General features: G+C 43.8%; 1 protein-coding gene across 2 annotated transcripts in view; it reads right to left on the bottom strand.

Annotated features, from left to right (window-relative positions):
- Nucleotides 1–13,315, bottom strand: part of znf407 (zinc finger protein 407) — a 117,713-nt gene extending 104,398 nt beyond the window's left edge. Inside the window, exons 1-4 of one of the 2 annotated variants that reach the window (XM_029129375.3) lie at nucleotides 13,213–13,315; nucleotides 10,804–11,391; nucleotides 8,509–10,641; nucleotides 2,795–2,909 (exon numbers count right to left, since the gene is read on the bottom strand). In XM_029129375.3, coding sequence (XP_028985208.1) covers nucleotides 2,795–2,909; nucleotides 8,509–10,641; nucleotides 10,804–11,350 — 2,795 coding nt within the window. In that variant the 5' untranslated portion in view covers nucleotides 11,351–11,391; nucleotides 13,213–13,315. Of the gene's footprint in view, nucleotides 1–2,794; nucleotides 2,910–5,008; nucleotides 5,970–8,508; nucleotides 10,642–10,803; nucleotides 11,392–13,212 lie in introns of those variants that run through there. The other variant, XM_029129376.2, reaches the window with a different exon arrangement.
- Nucleotides 13,316–17,015: the final 3,700 nt, after the last annotated feature.

Here is a 17,015-nt window from a genome sequence, read left to right as displayed (position 1 = left end):
TTTAACCAATTAAATATGAGAAATCTTATCTTGCATACTAACATCCAATTTGTGTTTTTCTGCTGGTAAGGCACCTTAAGAGTTCTTCATAGGCAAATTAAGACAGATTGAGATGCGCAGATAGGCAGACGGACGCAGACAAACAGACACGTGGAGGTAGAGGAAGCGGGGGGGGGGCCTATAGAGTGTTAGCGATGATGAGCGAGGCTCTGACCGGCCTGCTCAGGTTTGACTGGCAGCGTGGTCAAGGATTCCAGTCCGTGCTGACCTTGCATTTGCATTTGTTAATTAAATGCCACAACAATAGGTTCTTTAACTATCAACAACTTCCCCCGCCGCTCCGTGGCAGAGGCCTGCAAGCGGCGGACTGATGCTAAAGTGGGGTGGACAGCCGAGGCACAGCACAGCCGCTCACTCACGGTGTCAGCGCCGGGGTAATCTTCCAGTCTGGAAGTTTAACAAGGAAAACACGGCGATCGATGGCGGCGGGGAGGACGGGTGTTTTTAAGGAAAGGAAAACAAAGAAAAATGCAGAAATAATGCGAGCCGAGGCTCCAAACAAAACGGCAATAAACAACAGCCACAAAACTCCATGCCCCATGGAGGCCCGGGAGTGTGCAAGCATGGCATCAATCAATAAAAGCTCAGTTTTATATAGTAAAAAGGCACTTTAAACATAGTCCCGTGCTAATTGAAAAGATAAATGGTGAATACACATACAAATAAATATAAAACTTTTATTAGTTAAGCGAAATGTTGCCCCATTATTAGTATCCACAAAAGAACGGCCAACTAAATCACGCTATAATCTCACTTTTCTAGGTCACCTGCAAACAAAAACAGGTAATCACATTCCACATTACACCTGAAACATGATAATCCATTAGCAACGTGATTCCGGTTCAGATTAAGGACGCATTATTTAGCGTGAGAAGTTTGGGGAGAGGAGCAGGTTATGTGTATGTATGGCTCTTGGCTTTAATGAAGGTGTTTCTGGGGGTTTCTTTGTTTTTGCTGCTCTTTAGTCAAGAGGAGGGACGGCCTGGTGATCAGTCAGTACTGAAAGCACACCCAGGACCGATTTATCACCAGCGGCTGGCACTGGCAGCGCACCGCTCCTCCATCTACATGATTTGTGAAACGGGGGGCTGTATTTAGTAGTCCCATTTAAAGGCGTATTGGAGAAGTGCTCAGTATGTATATGCGTTTGCGTGTGCATGCGCTTGGTCAAAGCCCGGTGCATTGGCGGCACTCGGGAGGGGAAGGTTTTGCAGCTGGAAGGCTTGTGAAGCATGAGGCTTTCCTCTCATTAAAGGGGGAAGCTGCGCTTAAACCAGCGCTTGTTTGCTCCTGCTGTAATATGTTTGTGAACATCAGCGGGAGCAAATAAACACATTGGCTTTGCTCAGCTTTAGAAGAACAGAATCGGCCCGCTACTGAACTAAATGGAACACTCTACGCGGGATTACACAGAGGGAGAAACTAATAACTCTACATATGTCTTCATCTTAGCGCGAGCGTAGCCACAAAAGCTCAATGGCACAAAGCTAGAAATCCCACAATTTACTCTATTCCCTGACTGCATGTTAAACAGCTTAACACGTCCATTTGAACATGGCAAGGCGGTGAGGGGGTCTGTCATGGGAATGAAACAAGCTGAACACAACATATGGTCCACACGTAGGGGGTACAGGGTAGCGGGATAATAACTGTACTCCACCACCAGTGGGTATTTATAGGCTCCTGGTTACCTACATAAACTTCCAATTAGGAGTATTTGTACAGCTGAACCCACGACGAAGTTAAAATAAACTCCATCTCTTTTACCCTTAATTTGTGGCGTCTGGGAACTGTTAAAGGTTAAAAAAGTCTATTCACACATTAAGGTAAAACTATTAGTGAAATCTTTGTAATAATATTAACTGCCTGTAAAACCACTCGCTGACTACATGTAAAGAAATAAATAAACACATACAAAAAACAGGTTTCCAAGTTGGCCCCAATGTTTATAAAAATGTTTCATTTAACTATGAATTAAAAATAAATAAAATATACAAATTATTTGGAATAAAAGCTTATGTAATATGAACTGCATGCAGCGTGTCATAGCTACGAGTGGTGGACATACTGATCACCACCTAACGAAACGAACCCCTAAATAGCAAGCACGGAATGTCCGTCATAATAAGAACGCCTTCGCTGCATCAGAGCGATGAAGCCACGTCAAAGGCCTCCTTTGCCCATAAAAGGCCTGTTAGTAGCGTTACTGCCTAAGTTATCCCACATGGCTTGTTGTGGCCAGGCAGGGTTAAACTGGCTTGAATTATGAATTAGGATGAGGCAAATGTAATTTAAAGTATCTTCAGAGTAGATAATTAGCAGATCACCCTTGACGGGAGGAACACGCCATCTACTGGCTCGTGATGGTGTTTACGTTTTACGCCAAAGTCAGGTTTGACCTTTTGTTGCATGCCGACTACATTTTCTCTAAAAGGTATGGTCCATACAAAGAACGGCAAAAAAATAAAACGCTGCAATGAAACTGTGGGAACAAATTCATTCTAAACTATTTCCACCTTCCAAATAAAAGATGCATGAAGAGCCTGTGGTTCAAACTTACCTCATCGGGTGCAGTTCTCTGGATGCTGATATCACTACCCTTACACACCCTTACAGAATAGCAGACCACTCAGTATTACAAGATGGAAAAAGTCTTCACTACTGATTCAATCCCCCGTCTATATGATCATCTCAAATTTAATTTTGTGTTCTCGCCACCTCTTTTTGAACTCACCCGCAGATGTCGCATTTGTACTCCCTCATGCCGAGGTGCCTCTTCACGTGGTTCCTCGCGTCTCCCAGCTGAGCAGTGGCAAAGTTGCAGATCTTACACCTGAAGGGCTTAGATCCTGCAAAACAAAGTACGGCCAGTTCATGTGAAGCAATGGCACTGTGTTTGAAAAAAAAGTATATGGAAATTCTATTTAGCATGACTGTTTAACAGCTGGGCAGGAGTTCGATTTTACTGTATATTCCAATGCCACTGAGACTGTTATTAGTGCTGTGCTCCGACTACGACCTACTTTACAACAGAATACTGACATCAGCTTTATAAAAAGAGATGCCCTTATTCCAGTCCACTTAAAAAATACAGTCACACTCCAAGTGCCAGGCATCTCTTTTTCACTCTCTATCCATCCTTGTCACTCTCCTTCATCTTACCTACTCTTCCTTTGCCTGTGGATGCGTAAATTGGATTCCAAAGGTCATGGCGAATGCGTAAATCAATTCTGTGTGCACTCACTACCACCCATTCCATCATTAAAGCACTAATCACTCTGGCGGGCTTCGCGGGGAGGTTTCTCCCTAATTATTGTCATTAATAAGTCCAGAGGGCGGGGCAGCGTGTGAGAGAGTGGCAAAGTCCCCGCTTGCCATTCGTCACTTAATAGCAGATCTGCGAGGGCTGATGCCTGAACCCTCTGCGTCGCACACCAACATCTGGGTCCTTCACAATAAACTTAAGCAACTGCAGGATTCAAATAAACCCCACCAAAACAGTATTTCTTTTATTTTCTCCAATGCATCTATGTCTGGCAGGATAGTGAAGCTTAGGGCAACATCAAATAATGCAGCACTGCAATCTAAGTGGCAGTCTGGGTTGTCCACATACACATCTTTGAGCTAACCCTCACCCTCACCCAGTGAATATCCCAAGACGTCCTGCAATATTTATTCCGAGGCAGCCGCTGATTTGATTAAGCACTTTGTGTAGATTACTAATTCGTTCATACACGGTTCACTTGCTGCGAGCTAGAAGTACGACACATCGAATTTCGAGCCAGTAACAAAGATTGAAAGGCAAGCCTGTGCTAACAAGGCCCATAAACACAGGGGGCAGAGGGGGTCCACGCATGGGCACCAGCAGAGCCAGCTTCTTTATGTCACATGTCCCTACAGAGCACAACCGTCTCACACACACGCACAAACACACACCAGTAAATGATTTAAAGAAAAAACACAAAAATGCCATTTGTAAAACATTAAATCACTTCACATGACTTCACACCAGAGAATTTCACAAGGTATAAAAAAAAATGAGCACACAACAAAATCATCAACACCCGTAAAAAAAACCAAAAAGTCAGATGTACACGTTCACACCACACCTACACGCGCACACATCCAGATTCAGCTCGGCTCCAGCTCACACCTATGCGTGCGCATACAGACGCAGATCCACCAGACACAATCAGCCGTGGACAAACAGACGGAGACACAATTGCGCACAACCTAAAGTCGAGGTGAGAGAAAGGAGCTGATTTGTCCAGATGGCTGGCTGAGGATGAGACATGGCAGAGAGGGGAGAGACGTAACATCCCTCAGTTCGCACATCTTATCGCATTAATACTCCACCACTCCACTTAAACAGCCTCCGTGAAACTGAAATTGACCATCAATGCGGTGTCATGTTAAATTAATATTGCCATCCACATTGGGGCGACGTGGCTTCCTCACATCCCAGACGAGACAGGGAATGACTAATTCATTTCCTGGGAGAAGAGAAGAACCTAAAGCAATGCTCCATGCCCCCCCACCCCCCCACCCCACACACACCCCGTCTTAAACCTTGCACATGTCAGTTAATACCATCAGGGGCTATGGCAAAAGAGAATACCTAATGATTTTATATATATATATAAAATGTCAACTTTATTATTTGTCTTTCTACCAGTGGCTACAGAACATTTCCCATCTTTCTTCACACCCAGACATCAGTAGAAATACACTTAAAAGCTATCGTCATTTTGGCATACAACTGAGTGGGTATGAGCGAGGATAACGCACTACCACAAGCCACAGACATATCACGTGTGATCCACCTCCTGTGTGTTGGTATCAGTGGGTGAAAAAGAGAAAGCATGCTGTCCATGCTCCACAAAGAACTGCTGTTTTCCATAATTCTTCAAATCATGCACTACTTCAGACACATTAAACAAAAAAAGGATTATCGCAAACACTTATTAAAACCTTTAATGGAGATTAAAGAAAAAAAAAATGTAAAAGAGGCAATAAAAGTGGCAGCCACCACCAATGCTGTACACTTGTATCTCTTAGTATCCTGAAAACAGTAAGAGCTGTTCAGAGGAAACACTTTTCTATCCTGGGATCCGCCTTCCTGGGGTTTCGCAGTCTTTCATTAACACGGTCTCTGATCTCTTTCCATTCTTTGACTGTAAGATCATTAAAACGGCGCAAAAGCAGTTCCCTTAACTTGAAAATGACATTCCTGGGAAGGGCCTGTTTGCCGTCAGACCCCCTCCAGTTCACCTTGTGTGTCCAGGACAGATAGGTGGGGAAGTCCACGATCATCATGAACATCTTTGCTGCATATTCATCCGGACGACGAGGCCCATATCTGAGCTGGGAATTTCTAAAAATCTCTGCCTCTACCTTTGGATCCACAGGCTGCAAAACAATGTCTGGTAGAGCATTAGGTTTAGATGGTGCCTGTGGAGCCGGTAGAGTCTCATTAGTGGAAGCCCCATCTGATGATGATGGCAAGTGGGGTGAAACCTGCGTCTCTGCACAACTTGAGGAGGCGCTGCCGGCCAATGAGCGCGAAGGACTGGGTGTGGGCGAGGGAGGAACCCGCTCTTGCGATGGACTTGGAAGCAGCTGTTCTCGTCTCTCGCTCTCATCGTTCCAGTCGCCACATTCGTTTCTAGACCGGGCCCTCTCCGCCATCGTCCGGAGAGCCTGCCGGACAGAACAGTTATCATCACGAAGTTTGTGCAGCTCTTGTTCCAGCTTCACAATGGTTCTCCTGAGAGACGAGTTGTCCTCCAGCGCCTTCTTGTTGTCCTGCGCAAGCTCATCCAAAGACTTTCGTAGCACGAAGACTTCCTTCTGCACACTCCGCCTCACTAGTTCCTCCACTGCCTGCATGGTGATGGCTGCAGGAGGCACTGGCATGGAAAGACAGCAATTAAATCTAGAACTGACTTTCTGTTTTGACTTTTTTAAAAGGCATGCTTCTCTTCCATGCAAGGGTTAGTGTGACATGACGTTTACGGTTAGTATAGAAAGTTCTGCCTCATCCTAGCGGTGCTTTTAAGGGACATTTTACCACAATGCCAAAAATTCATATGCTTCAGTATTGCTTAGAGGTACTGTATGAGAAGATACAATCACACTGGAAAGCATGGATCATAGTGATCACTTTTTTAAACAGTGTCTGGTGCTATAGTTGGCTAAAAACAAGAGGCGGACCAGTGGAATGATCGTTTCCTCAAACGCACATCACATTCTGTGTGTAAACATGCATGGAGAGCATGTGTGCCAATTACTTCAAAGCTCAGCCTGAGGTCAGACAGCTCACTCCGGTGAAAAAGTGACCAATTTACCTCAAAATGCAAATTCCAGCTGTACCGTCATTGGCAAAATTCACGTATGTGTACTGGCTCCTTTAAGGGACAAATTGACAAATCTGCACGCAGCCTCCCACTACCGTCATACCGATTTCACTGATTAATCAAAGGAATAAAAACTAGGTCTTAATTAAAAGGATCTGGACATGCTCCCAGCTCAGAAACTGGCAGACCCCCACCGTGCAACTTCACTGCCCCACAAACAAACCCCCAGAATGAATGACCACCATATAAAGGGTGAATAATTCACTGTAATGAGGGAACTTAGCTATAATACCAACTGGCATATGTTGTCAAAATGAAGAGAAATAGGTGCTTTGCACAAATAAAAGCAGCATAAATGAAAGTGGAGGAGCAATTTCATAAACAAGAACATAACTCAAATGAATTAGAAGAAATAAACCCAAAAAACAAAGTATTCATCATTAGAAAGCTCACGACGTGCCCTTGACTTGAAGCCATATATCGGAACCTCAGTGTCACAGCTTTCATTTTCTTAAGTAACACTGGGTAAGTGACCTCAAAACTCAAGAATTATGACACAGGGTAAAATTATGAATGCATTTAGATCTAACTGTTAATAAGAAAGAGGGGCCTTGATATTAATCATCGAGATTTTAACCTCCAATTCTTACAGCTTGAAGCAGCGGATTTGACCAGTAAGCAATCTGACTTTGGCAACGTGATGGGCATGAGGGAACACGTAGCAGGAAAAGGACAAAAGGTTTCAGTTGCCGCTGAAGGAAAAATCAGGGTGCTTTACAGGACAACTGAACAACTAGTTACCTTTTTTATGACATGGTGTAGTGAAATCAGTGGAGCGTTGTAAGTAGATCACCAATATTCATTGAGAGCATGTGTGGAATATTAGCTCAGGTTTTACATGTGGCACAAAGCATGGACTTCAATTAAAGGCCCATTAAAGTTTGGGCTGAAATGGGGATGGACCACAGAAGGCACAGAAGGGCATTTATTGATGGCACACTCACATCTCATTCCTGCATTAAGTTGATTTTAAAAGCAATTAATACGCATAGTCAGGAAAAAGTAATGGAGCGCCCTCTGTTCTTAACCTGCTGGACGTTTCCCAGCCGAAGCCCTGACCATCGCAGCCCTGCTTTGCATTATAAATGACAAGATAAATCTTAATGGATTGAGGATAATCAGCTAGCCATGAAGGCTGACATATACACACATTCACTAGGCATACGAGCTCACACACACATATACACAAACACGGACGTACAGACACAAGGGAAATTAAAGGCTTTGAATACGTCTGCATTGATTATTTTAAATTATTAGCCCACCTCTCTTTGGATCTCCAATGCTTTTAGCCTAAGCTTTAACACATTTACAGAGACTTATTGACTATAATTACAACTGAGTCTTGGTAATGGACACATCAATTATGAGTCGCACATGTCTCTGACCAAGCGTTGCTCAGGGAATCCCAATCTGGGGTCCATTAGCGTCTCTCCTCCTGCTGGCCTGAAGCTCAATCAGTCTTTACCTTCACCTCTGCTGAAGCAGCTATTACCTGGCTGCAGTAGATAGTAGCCTTAACATTAGCTTGAGCTGCCACGGAGAGCGTATCTCCCACTGGATGCTACTACAATGAAATACAAAGGCCTAAGAGCTGAACAGATACACAAAGACTTTTACAATTTGACAAAATATCTGATTTTTAAAAAAATCAACGGACATTAAAAAAATGAAAGTCTAACCTGCGTCAGTGACGGAAGGTTAAACAATTTATGCAGTTTTTGCAAAGTGAATAATTCAAATGACTCTAACGTCATTCGTGTAGATTCATGAATTGCACTGTAATAAATAAATAAAAAGGGTGACAAGAAACTAATTTTCATATTTACAGTTCGATGGCAAACAGAGTATTTAATTAGAATCACCTTTATAGATACGTTTTTCTCGCTGCCTCCTTTAATTCATGAATTTTACTTGACACCATGAAAGTAGTTGAGCACTGAGCACTTAGTATATTAGTTTATATACAAACCACATATGCATTTGAGATGCAGAGTAGGAGAGTGTGGAGCAGACAGAGGCATATACATACCAGTATGTGTGCGGATGTGTGCCAGGAAGGCCATGGAGTTGCTGCTCTTGCACACCTTGCCACAGTATTTGCACACGCTGCCCTGGTTCTCCTCCCGCTCGCGGTTGATCTGCTCCGTGTCCTCCAGCACGTACTTGTTGACCTCCCTCAGGAGCTCCTCATGCTTCTCCTTGATGTGGACGAACAGGTCCTGCTCCGTCTCAAAGCGGTCGGTGCACTTCACGCACTTGAAGCTGGCCCCCCCTTCGGGCAGCTCCTCCACGCTGTTCTGCTCGTTGCGGTGGTGGGCGGCGCTGTTCAGGTGCTGGTGCAGGTTGCTCTCCGAGAAGAACGACTTGCCGCACACCAAGCAGTGGAAGTGCTTCTCCTTGGAAGGGTGCTTCATGGAGACGTGGACGCTGAGGCCGCTGAGGCCGTCGGCCATGAAGCCGCAGTCCTCGCAGCGTATGCGGGAACTGTTGCCTTTAGCTTCGTCTCTCGCCCTCCCCTCCTTGGGTTTGACCTTCTTCACATATGCAGAACTGGAAGGCAGGGGGTCAATGGGCGTTGGGGAGCCTCCAGTCAGACAAATCACTGCAGCCTCGCCTTCTAGAGCCAGGCTCTCCTGCAGCTCTTGCTCAGCGAGGACCTTCATGGATACAATGCAGGCATCAAAGGGAGGAGCTTTGGACAAGTGAGTGTCTGTTTGAGAGAGGCCACTTTTTGCATTTACATTCATCCCATCAGCATTTATTTCCTCATCTCCTTGTTTATCCTCTTCCTCTCGGAGCTCTTGTGGAGGTGGCTGAAGATCTGCTGGCGTCTGCTGTGGATCAGTCACAGGCTGACTGGCACCAGTGGAAGTAACACTCTCACTGTGCTTCTCATCGGCACTGCCAGACACACCGGCCTCCAGGTCTGTGCCGACAGCTGTAATCTGACATTCCACAGTTTGAATGTCATTAGGACAAGCTTCAGACTCCTCTGCAGGGCTAGGGGGATCACCATCAGCATCAACGCTTGCCCTGGCCAGCTCAATGACCTCCTTCATTTTCAAAGCGCTTTGCCCTTCGCTCCCTGGTTGTTCCAGGTATTTCTGGCTTTTCTGTTTGTGTTTTTCTGTGCTGGCATGGCGAGACATTTCCCTGCTGGTCACAGCATAGTAGCTACATGCAAGGCAGACATACTCAAATTCTTTGGTGTGCCTTCTCCTGATGTGAAGATGGAGGGAAGGAATTGACAGAGCCACAAAATCACAGTGGCTGCAAGAATTGACTGTGTCAGGCTTTCTTTGGCTTGTTTGCTCCTCCTTGCTATGTTCATCAGAGGCCATGTCGTTCGACCCCTGCTCTTTGTCCGTGGTCTCCGAGGCTCCATTTGGTTCTTGGGTTTGCGTAATTGTGGGTTCCTGCTGATTGTTAACTGTATCCTTATTTACACACTCCTGTGTGCGCCTAACATGTTTCTTTGTGATACAGTGGCGATCCATGTCACCTTTAGTGACACAGCTATAGTTGCATAGGGTGCAGCTGTAGCCATACTCCTTGCTGTGTTTACGACGCACATGAACACTAAGGTTGGTAGCATTAGACACCACCAGGCCACAGTAACCGCAGGTGGTTGTAGATCCTTGCTTTGGTCTTCCTCTTTTCTTTTTGGGAGGTTCAAGATCTAAATCCTCCTCCTCAGAAAACGCATCAACAGCCTCGGTCACCCCTTCAGTTTCCTGTTCCCCTTCAGTCAAAGTGTCTCCTTCTTCATCAGCAGCAGCTCTATCAGTTGTTGGAGTTGCATCTCCTCCACTGGTATGGCTTACGCATTCGACATAGACCTCGTGTGGAGATTCTGCAGCCTCCCTCCCTTTCTGCTTCTGCTTGTGGTTGTCTGAGGACAGATGATTGTCCATCCATTCAGATGTGGCTGAAAAAAAGTTACACAATTTGCAGCGGTACCAGTTCTGGTCTAGGTGTTTGACTCGTGTGTGGCTCTCCAGCAGAGAAGCAGTGCTAACCCTAAAATCACAGTGTGCACACTTCAGTTGGAACCTGTTGACTAAATGTTTCGGCACCACCTGCATTGGAGTATTGGTTTTTACAGGAGTGACATCAGGTTTCACTGTTTCCTCTTCATAATCCATGTTGTCGTCTGCATCATCTGAAAGAAAATTCAAATAAACACTTAGATCTTTTCACAAAACGACTTACCCTAAATGAGATTTATTAGCATTTTCCTTTAAAAATAAACCAAACTATCTCAGATTTTCATCTTCAATATGGATTTCAAGTTTCACTAAACCCATTATTACAATATACTCACATGAGTATGGAGTGTCTTTGGCGTGGTGTCTCTGGACATGAACATCTAGTGGAGCTTTGTCCCTAAATTCTTGGCCACAGTAGTTGCAGGAAAAAATCATCTTGGGTTTTGGAGTTCGTTTGCTTACTCTCCTCTCTTGAGCACAATCCTCTTGATCCAACTTTATGTTACCGCTATTGTCACTGGCTGATAGTTCTAACTCCCCCATGTCCACATCCTGCTGGATTTCAGCTGGGCTCACATCAGCAATATGTTCAGGAGTTTTACCTTTGTTCTTTGAGTTCTTTCCATGCTTCTTTGCATAATGAATCTTTAGTGATCGTGAGCCTTTGGCTGAGAATCCACAGACAGCGCAGAGGGTATCCTTAATTTCGGGTGCAGCTTCCGGATGTTTTTCATCTGTTTCTTCAAGGTTCTCAGTCCTGCTGAGTGAGTCTCTTATATCTTCCTCCATTTCCACGTCATCTGGCTGCACCTTACCACTAGTTTCACTTTCAGGCACTTTTCTCTTAACGGTCTTCTTTTGTGATATAGTGGTTTTATCCATAACAAAGAGTTTACTGCTGTCACCAAAGCTAGATCCAACTCCTGAAAAGAAAAGGAAATTGAGTATTGGGCCATAAGTCACTCAGCTTTTCAGCAAATGTAAGAAAATGTCGCCATCTAGTGTTTCCGCACGCAAACTGTTAGTTGCAGACATGCCAGCAGGAGAGCTAGCTGTAGTTCATCTTAATTCATACTCATTAATGGAGTGTACATATGCCTGGCCTGGGATGCATTAAAACATACCTGCAGACGTGATTTAGCAGAGCTACAGTCAATGTCAGAATTAAATCACAATAAGTAAAGTGCTTCACGCACTTGCAGTACTTTTAGTGGTTGTCTTTAGAGGCAGAGAAGCCGTAATTTCACAGTTTACGAGACAGTTCAGTGAAAGCCAACGTCAGGGTTTTTTTTAACCTTATTTATATTTTCTGTATTTGCAGAATGCTTTTCTGCCACAAATTCAAAAAGAACTGCAACACCTTTGCTGTGTTTTCTAAATGTAAGGTGTTCTTAAAGTGACAAAGAGTTGTTTTTTTCTTTCATGTTCTTGTGTTTTCTTCTTTCACTTTCAGGAACAATTGTGGGCCACCCAAGTACAATAATCAGAAGCTGATTCGTTCTAACTGGACAAGGTTCTTGTATTGTCCACACCTTGAGGAAAGACGTGGATCTGATTAGGTGCAGACAGCAGAACGAGCAACCCTTTACTACAACCGTTCAGCTGAGCACCTTAACCCAAAGAACTAAGAACATCCTAAGAACTCTCTTCAAATAGTAGTAGGGGAGTAGTAGTAGACTTCTTCTATCTGTCCACCTAACAACCACGAAAGGAAAAAACAGTACCATCAGAGCCTCCCTAAGCAACCTTCGGTTGTTAAGGAGCTTCCTGATTGAACATTGAAACTATTTCAAACTATTTACTGGGGTTACTACAACAACTTTCTGATATGATGTGTTGCTTGTATTAAAACTTAAGCAATTCTTATTGCACATGCCCGTTCATTTTTTAACCTGTGGAATAGATGTTGGACTTTAAGTAGCTTGTGTGTGTGAAGTGAGTTCAGCATTGGTTCTAACACAAGACCCATTTTATTTGTACTTGTAACTCTAAGTATCGTATCCATAACATTCTCATACCACAGAACTTACAATAAGCTAATGTGCACTGTATTTAAACAAATTCAAACTTTGATTTGTGCTTCATTGAGCCACCCATCCGTGTTTACGTGTAGATACTGCTGCTACTGTTTTATAACGCAACTACTCGGAAATTTGGTTTAGAAACGAGAAACTAGAAACGAGTGAATTATTATAATCGACCATTTCAAACGTATTCTTTGGCTTTCATTGTTTCATGTTCCCCCGTGAGAATAAGATCTGACCAAAACGCAATGATCTCGAAAACACGTTCAACCGTGAACAAAAGACGGCCTATTACTGGCCATTTATAATAACTTCCAACACAACTTATGTGCGGATCTGTGTGTTGTCGTATTGTGCTGTTGCACGGTGACACAAACTAGGTTAACTTGCAGCTTACTGCTGCTGGCTACCGCGGCTAACGTGCTAACTAGCAACATGCTCCCAAAACCTACTTCAAGATGTTCAACGCGCGTCCAATTAGATCGTTAGTTTAGCTGTGTAAACCAATCACAATGAGTCTAAGGCGGGCCCAAGCCCCTCCAAGGCTTAGAAAACGACGGCAGCACAGAGGCCCAAAAAGGAGGCTAACACCGACCTCGGAGCCCGTGGTCTATTTTACCGTAACAGTGTTTGAAAACACTCCAGACATACATTTACTATTTGTGTAAAATAGGTATGAACAGTAAACACGAGACATATTTGTTTCCTAAATTAACTTACCCCTTGTTTAGCGACTGTTTTCGCTGTCCGCGCTTTTTGCTGCTAGACACAAATGGCGTACCGTAGAATGAACCATGCGTCTCGCGAGAAAACGTCCTTTCTGCGCGCGGCTTTTTTTTACATCAGCTGGGTACATGTTGCGTTCAGGTTCCGTTGTTAAGTATGTAGCCTTAACCCTTGGAACTAATGGTGCCTACACTGGCATAATGCAAAACATCTTGTAAACCTTCTGTCTCTTTCTTATGCCTTCAATTTGAAAATCTATTAATATTTAGGCGCTTACATTCATGATATATTTTTCCTCTCAAATGTTCAGCCAGAACTAAATCCAGTGGTGGTGCTATGGAGGGCTTAAGATAAATTAATACATGGGCATTAATTGATTAGGTTTTCTGACAGGTCAGGATAGATGACCCCATTGCAACACAGTTTACCTTTGCACACCTACCTTTGTAGTACTTTTCTTAATTTGCTGGCTGGAAACACAGACCCTCTGTCCCCCATCCCTCATTCTTGATTAGAAGAAATCCTTCATTTTTCTCCTTAAACTGACCATTGAAAAAGGAGAAGACAGATCAGTTCAGTCATTGAACCATAGGTGAAAATGTTTTTTTCTTGTGGGCAGTGTTCCAGAGTTTTTATGCTCATTACGCTGCATTGGCGTTAAAGATTCATTTTGGAACGGTTCATAAATTTCTGCATGTGGTGTTGCACATCAGGAGCTCTGGCTAGTGGCAGTAGGAAAACGTGTTGCTAACATTATCACGGCTCTCTGTTCTATAACATCACCAGCAGTTAAATGCAGTTTCATTATTTGCACCAGTGTTTTGATTGCTGTGACATGTCAAAGCGTTCTGCATGAGGAGATCTCTTGACATCTCCAGAACTTTTATTTTACTATGTGATTCTGGCTAAGATAAAATTACACTTAAATCATTCTCATTAATATGTTCTGTTTCTCTAAGTAACTTCAGAGTGAGCGGATCTAATCAAAAGGAGTAATGAAAAACATGTGTGTAAGTGCATCGCTTTTAATAATTATTTTTGCCCTGTTGGTAATCAGTATCTCCACTGGGATTGTTACTTGTCTAAATCTTGAGTTATAGCGTGGACCCAACATATGTTATTGAATTTCAATCGGACCACTGTACAGCCCAGTGTAATCACTAAACTGTATGTTTGACATGTTAAAGTTTGTTGAGCCACTACTGCACCACTGTGTTTATGTTACCACAGGCTTCCTACTGAAGACTGACAGAATGACATATTAATCCACACTGAGCTTCTCGCCTTCCCGGCGTTGACTCTGCTCCAGCAGAGGGAGCAGTCTGCACATCTTTCACCCTTCAGCCACAGCTGCTCACACACAAGTAAGGTTCTTCTTGTCTGAATTCATGGGCCCAGACAAAATTATACTCAATGCAAACAGGTTTACAGGAACAATAAGTTGTAAAGTTGTTGTTAGTAGCTGCAGTTATAATGTTTCAGCTCCAGACTATACATCTGGCTCTGAAACAATCTTTATATCAATCTGTATAATAACATGTGGAATATGTACGTAGGTAACAGTCACAGACACATGCTTATATGTCTACTGTTGTGTAGTCATATATGGTCCAGTGGCAGGAGTAAAAGGACAACTTTTCCCCACAAACCATTATGGGGATATTATGCGCCCACCTGCAATGTGTCTGTGTAGTTGTTATGTGTGTAAGTTTCTCCATCAAAATAACTCATAGCATAGCAGCAGCTGTCTACCATGAGGTTACAGCAGTCAGTGAATGCATCTCCTCACTATATAAACACACATCTGTAAAGATACACACCAGGCTGCAGCTCTGGCTGGGTTTAGAACACAGGAGTCGAAGGCACATGCAGTGGGAAATGCTGCTCTTCGTGCTGATTAGAGGATGCATTCAACAAGATGTGGGGATTGTAATGTTTTCAGCTAATCTCTGTGAATCTATCCATGTGAGACAGTAGCCCGTTGTTTGCCAGTCTGTAACTTAACTCAGGGTTACTTCTCTCCAGTCTGCACGGCTTTGTCCATCTGTAGTAAATACAGGCACATCCCACATGGGAGGCATGTGCAGTAGCATTCCTTCAGACTAGCTTCCTAATCCCTCGCTGTCAGTCAAGTTTTGACATTTCCCTGTACGGATCCGGGCCAGAACGGGCCTGATACACAGATCAGGTTTCTGCTGGGTCTAAGTGAAGCTGCTTCTCTATCTGAGGGTCCCAGCTTCAAGAAGCGGACGGAATTAGAGCAAAGCCAGAAAGGAGACAACCCGCCAGGTCATTTGAGGACTAATGTAGTACCTCAGCTACTGCAAGGCATCTTCATGCTTGGGGAATTTTTACAGAATAAGAACACTATGAAAGCGTGGAAGGAATTACTTATAAAGACACGGGCAGGGTGACCAAATATCAAAGTCATGCTTGTGTCCTGTGTTCACTGGGAGTGTCTGAGTTGAAACAGTCTGACAATTAATTCACAGGGGGAGCTCTCCGCTTCTCTCGCAACAAACACAGCAACACATGTGAAGCCTCACAGCTGCGGGACACTCTTTCTCTAGGGTCTCTGTCTAAAATGCCCCCCCCCCCCCCCCCCCCCCCCCCCCCCCCCCCCAGACACCCCCAAATCCCCCCCCTTTGCAAACTCTCGCTTTCCTAGAAGCATTACCTCACAAAACATTAGGCAGAGCCGGAGGTATCGTCCGGGGAGTGTGTGTGTCCGTGTGTTTGTGTGTGTGTGTGTGTTTGTTTCTAAGGAAGGAGGGAAAGTAATCGAAAGAGAAACCATTTGTGTTTAAACTGCATGGGTGGAGCACTGTGGACCCTCATTTTTTTCAATGAGTATAGCCACAAAAACCGCAACGACATAATATAGCGTGTATCCTGTCATATTAATCTTTGATATGAAGTGACCATAATTTGAGACCAAATTGTACATGTTGCATGCATTAAACAGAAACACACCCACTCACCGTCAGCACAAGAGCATCTACACAACGTCAACCACACCTTCGAATGAAATGAAAGTTACTGAATATTATCAAGTGTGTATAATATAGTAAAGGAAAAAAAATGAGGGGTGTTTCCTTAGATGCATAGATAAATGTGATTTGTGCTGATAATAACTTAAATGACACGGGTGAGTGAAGAGGAGTTACTGTACTTATTCCTGCAGTTGAGGCTGCTGTTAACAAAACCATAAAACACAGAGAACTTAACTCATGTAAACATCCTTGAGGCTGAGTGTACCATTAGTCAAACCTGGGTGCCTTCAGAGGCCCACCCAGAGAGTCGGGACAAATCTGTTACTCCTACCATTCATTACACTATACCTTTATTAAGACCTAGCTTATTTGGATGGTCACTACAATGAGACAGATGCTGATACAAACAAGAGACAAGGCACGCAATGACCCCGGGACTTGACAGGGAGAACCTTAAGACAGTTGGACTTTATTGCAGCTGTGTAGAGGTCAATACCTGAACAAGAGGAGCGTTTCATTGCAGCCCAAATAGACACAGAAAAATTCCTAAGAAAGGGAGGAAGAGGAAGAAAAAGAATGTTTTCCTGCTCTTACTTTAATCATATATTGTAAATAATGGCAGAAAACTGTCTTGTTCTTTGACTTGTCGGTTCTACTTGACAAGCACGAAAAGAACAACAACCCTCCACAGTGCCAGGGTCCAATTATGAAAGGAATATTACACATCAAATGATTAATGAGGACAAGCCACAAATTTGAAAAGTTATCACAGATTACACAAGTTTATGACAATAGGATTGTGTA

Source organism: Betta splendens, chromosome 16 (assembly GCF_900634795.4).
Source record: "Betta splendens chromosome 16, fBetSpl5.4, whole genome shotgun sequence".
Taxonomy (NCBI): Eukaryota; Metazoa; Chordata; class Actinopteri; order Anabantiformes; family Osphronemidae; genus Betta; species Betta splendens.
The sequence above is the reverse complement of the archived record's forward strand: the minus strand, read 5'-3'. Positions and strand labels throughout refer to the sequence as shown.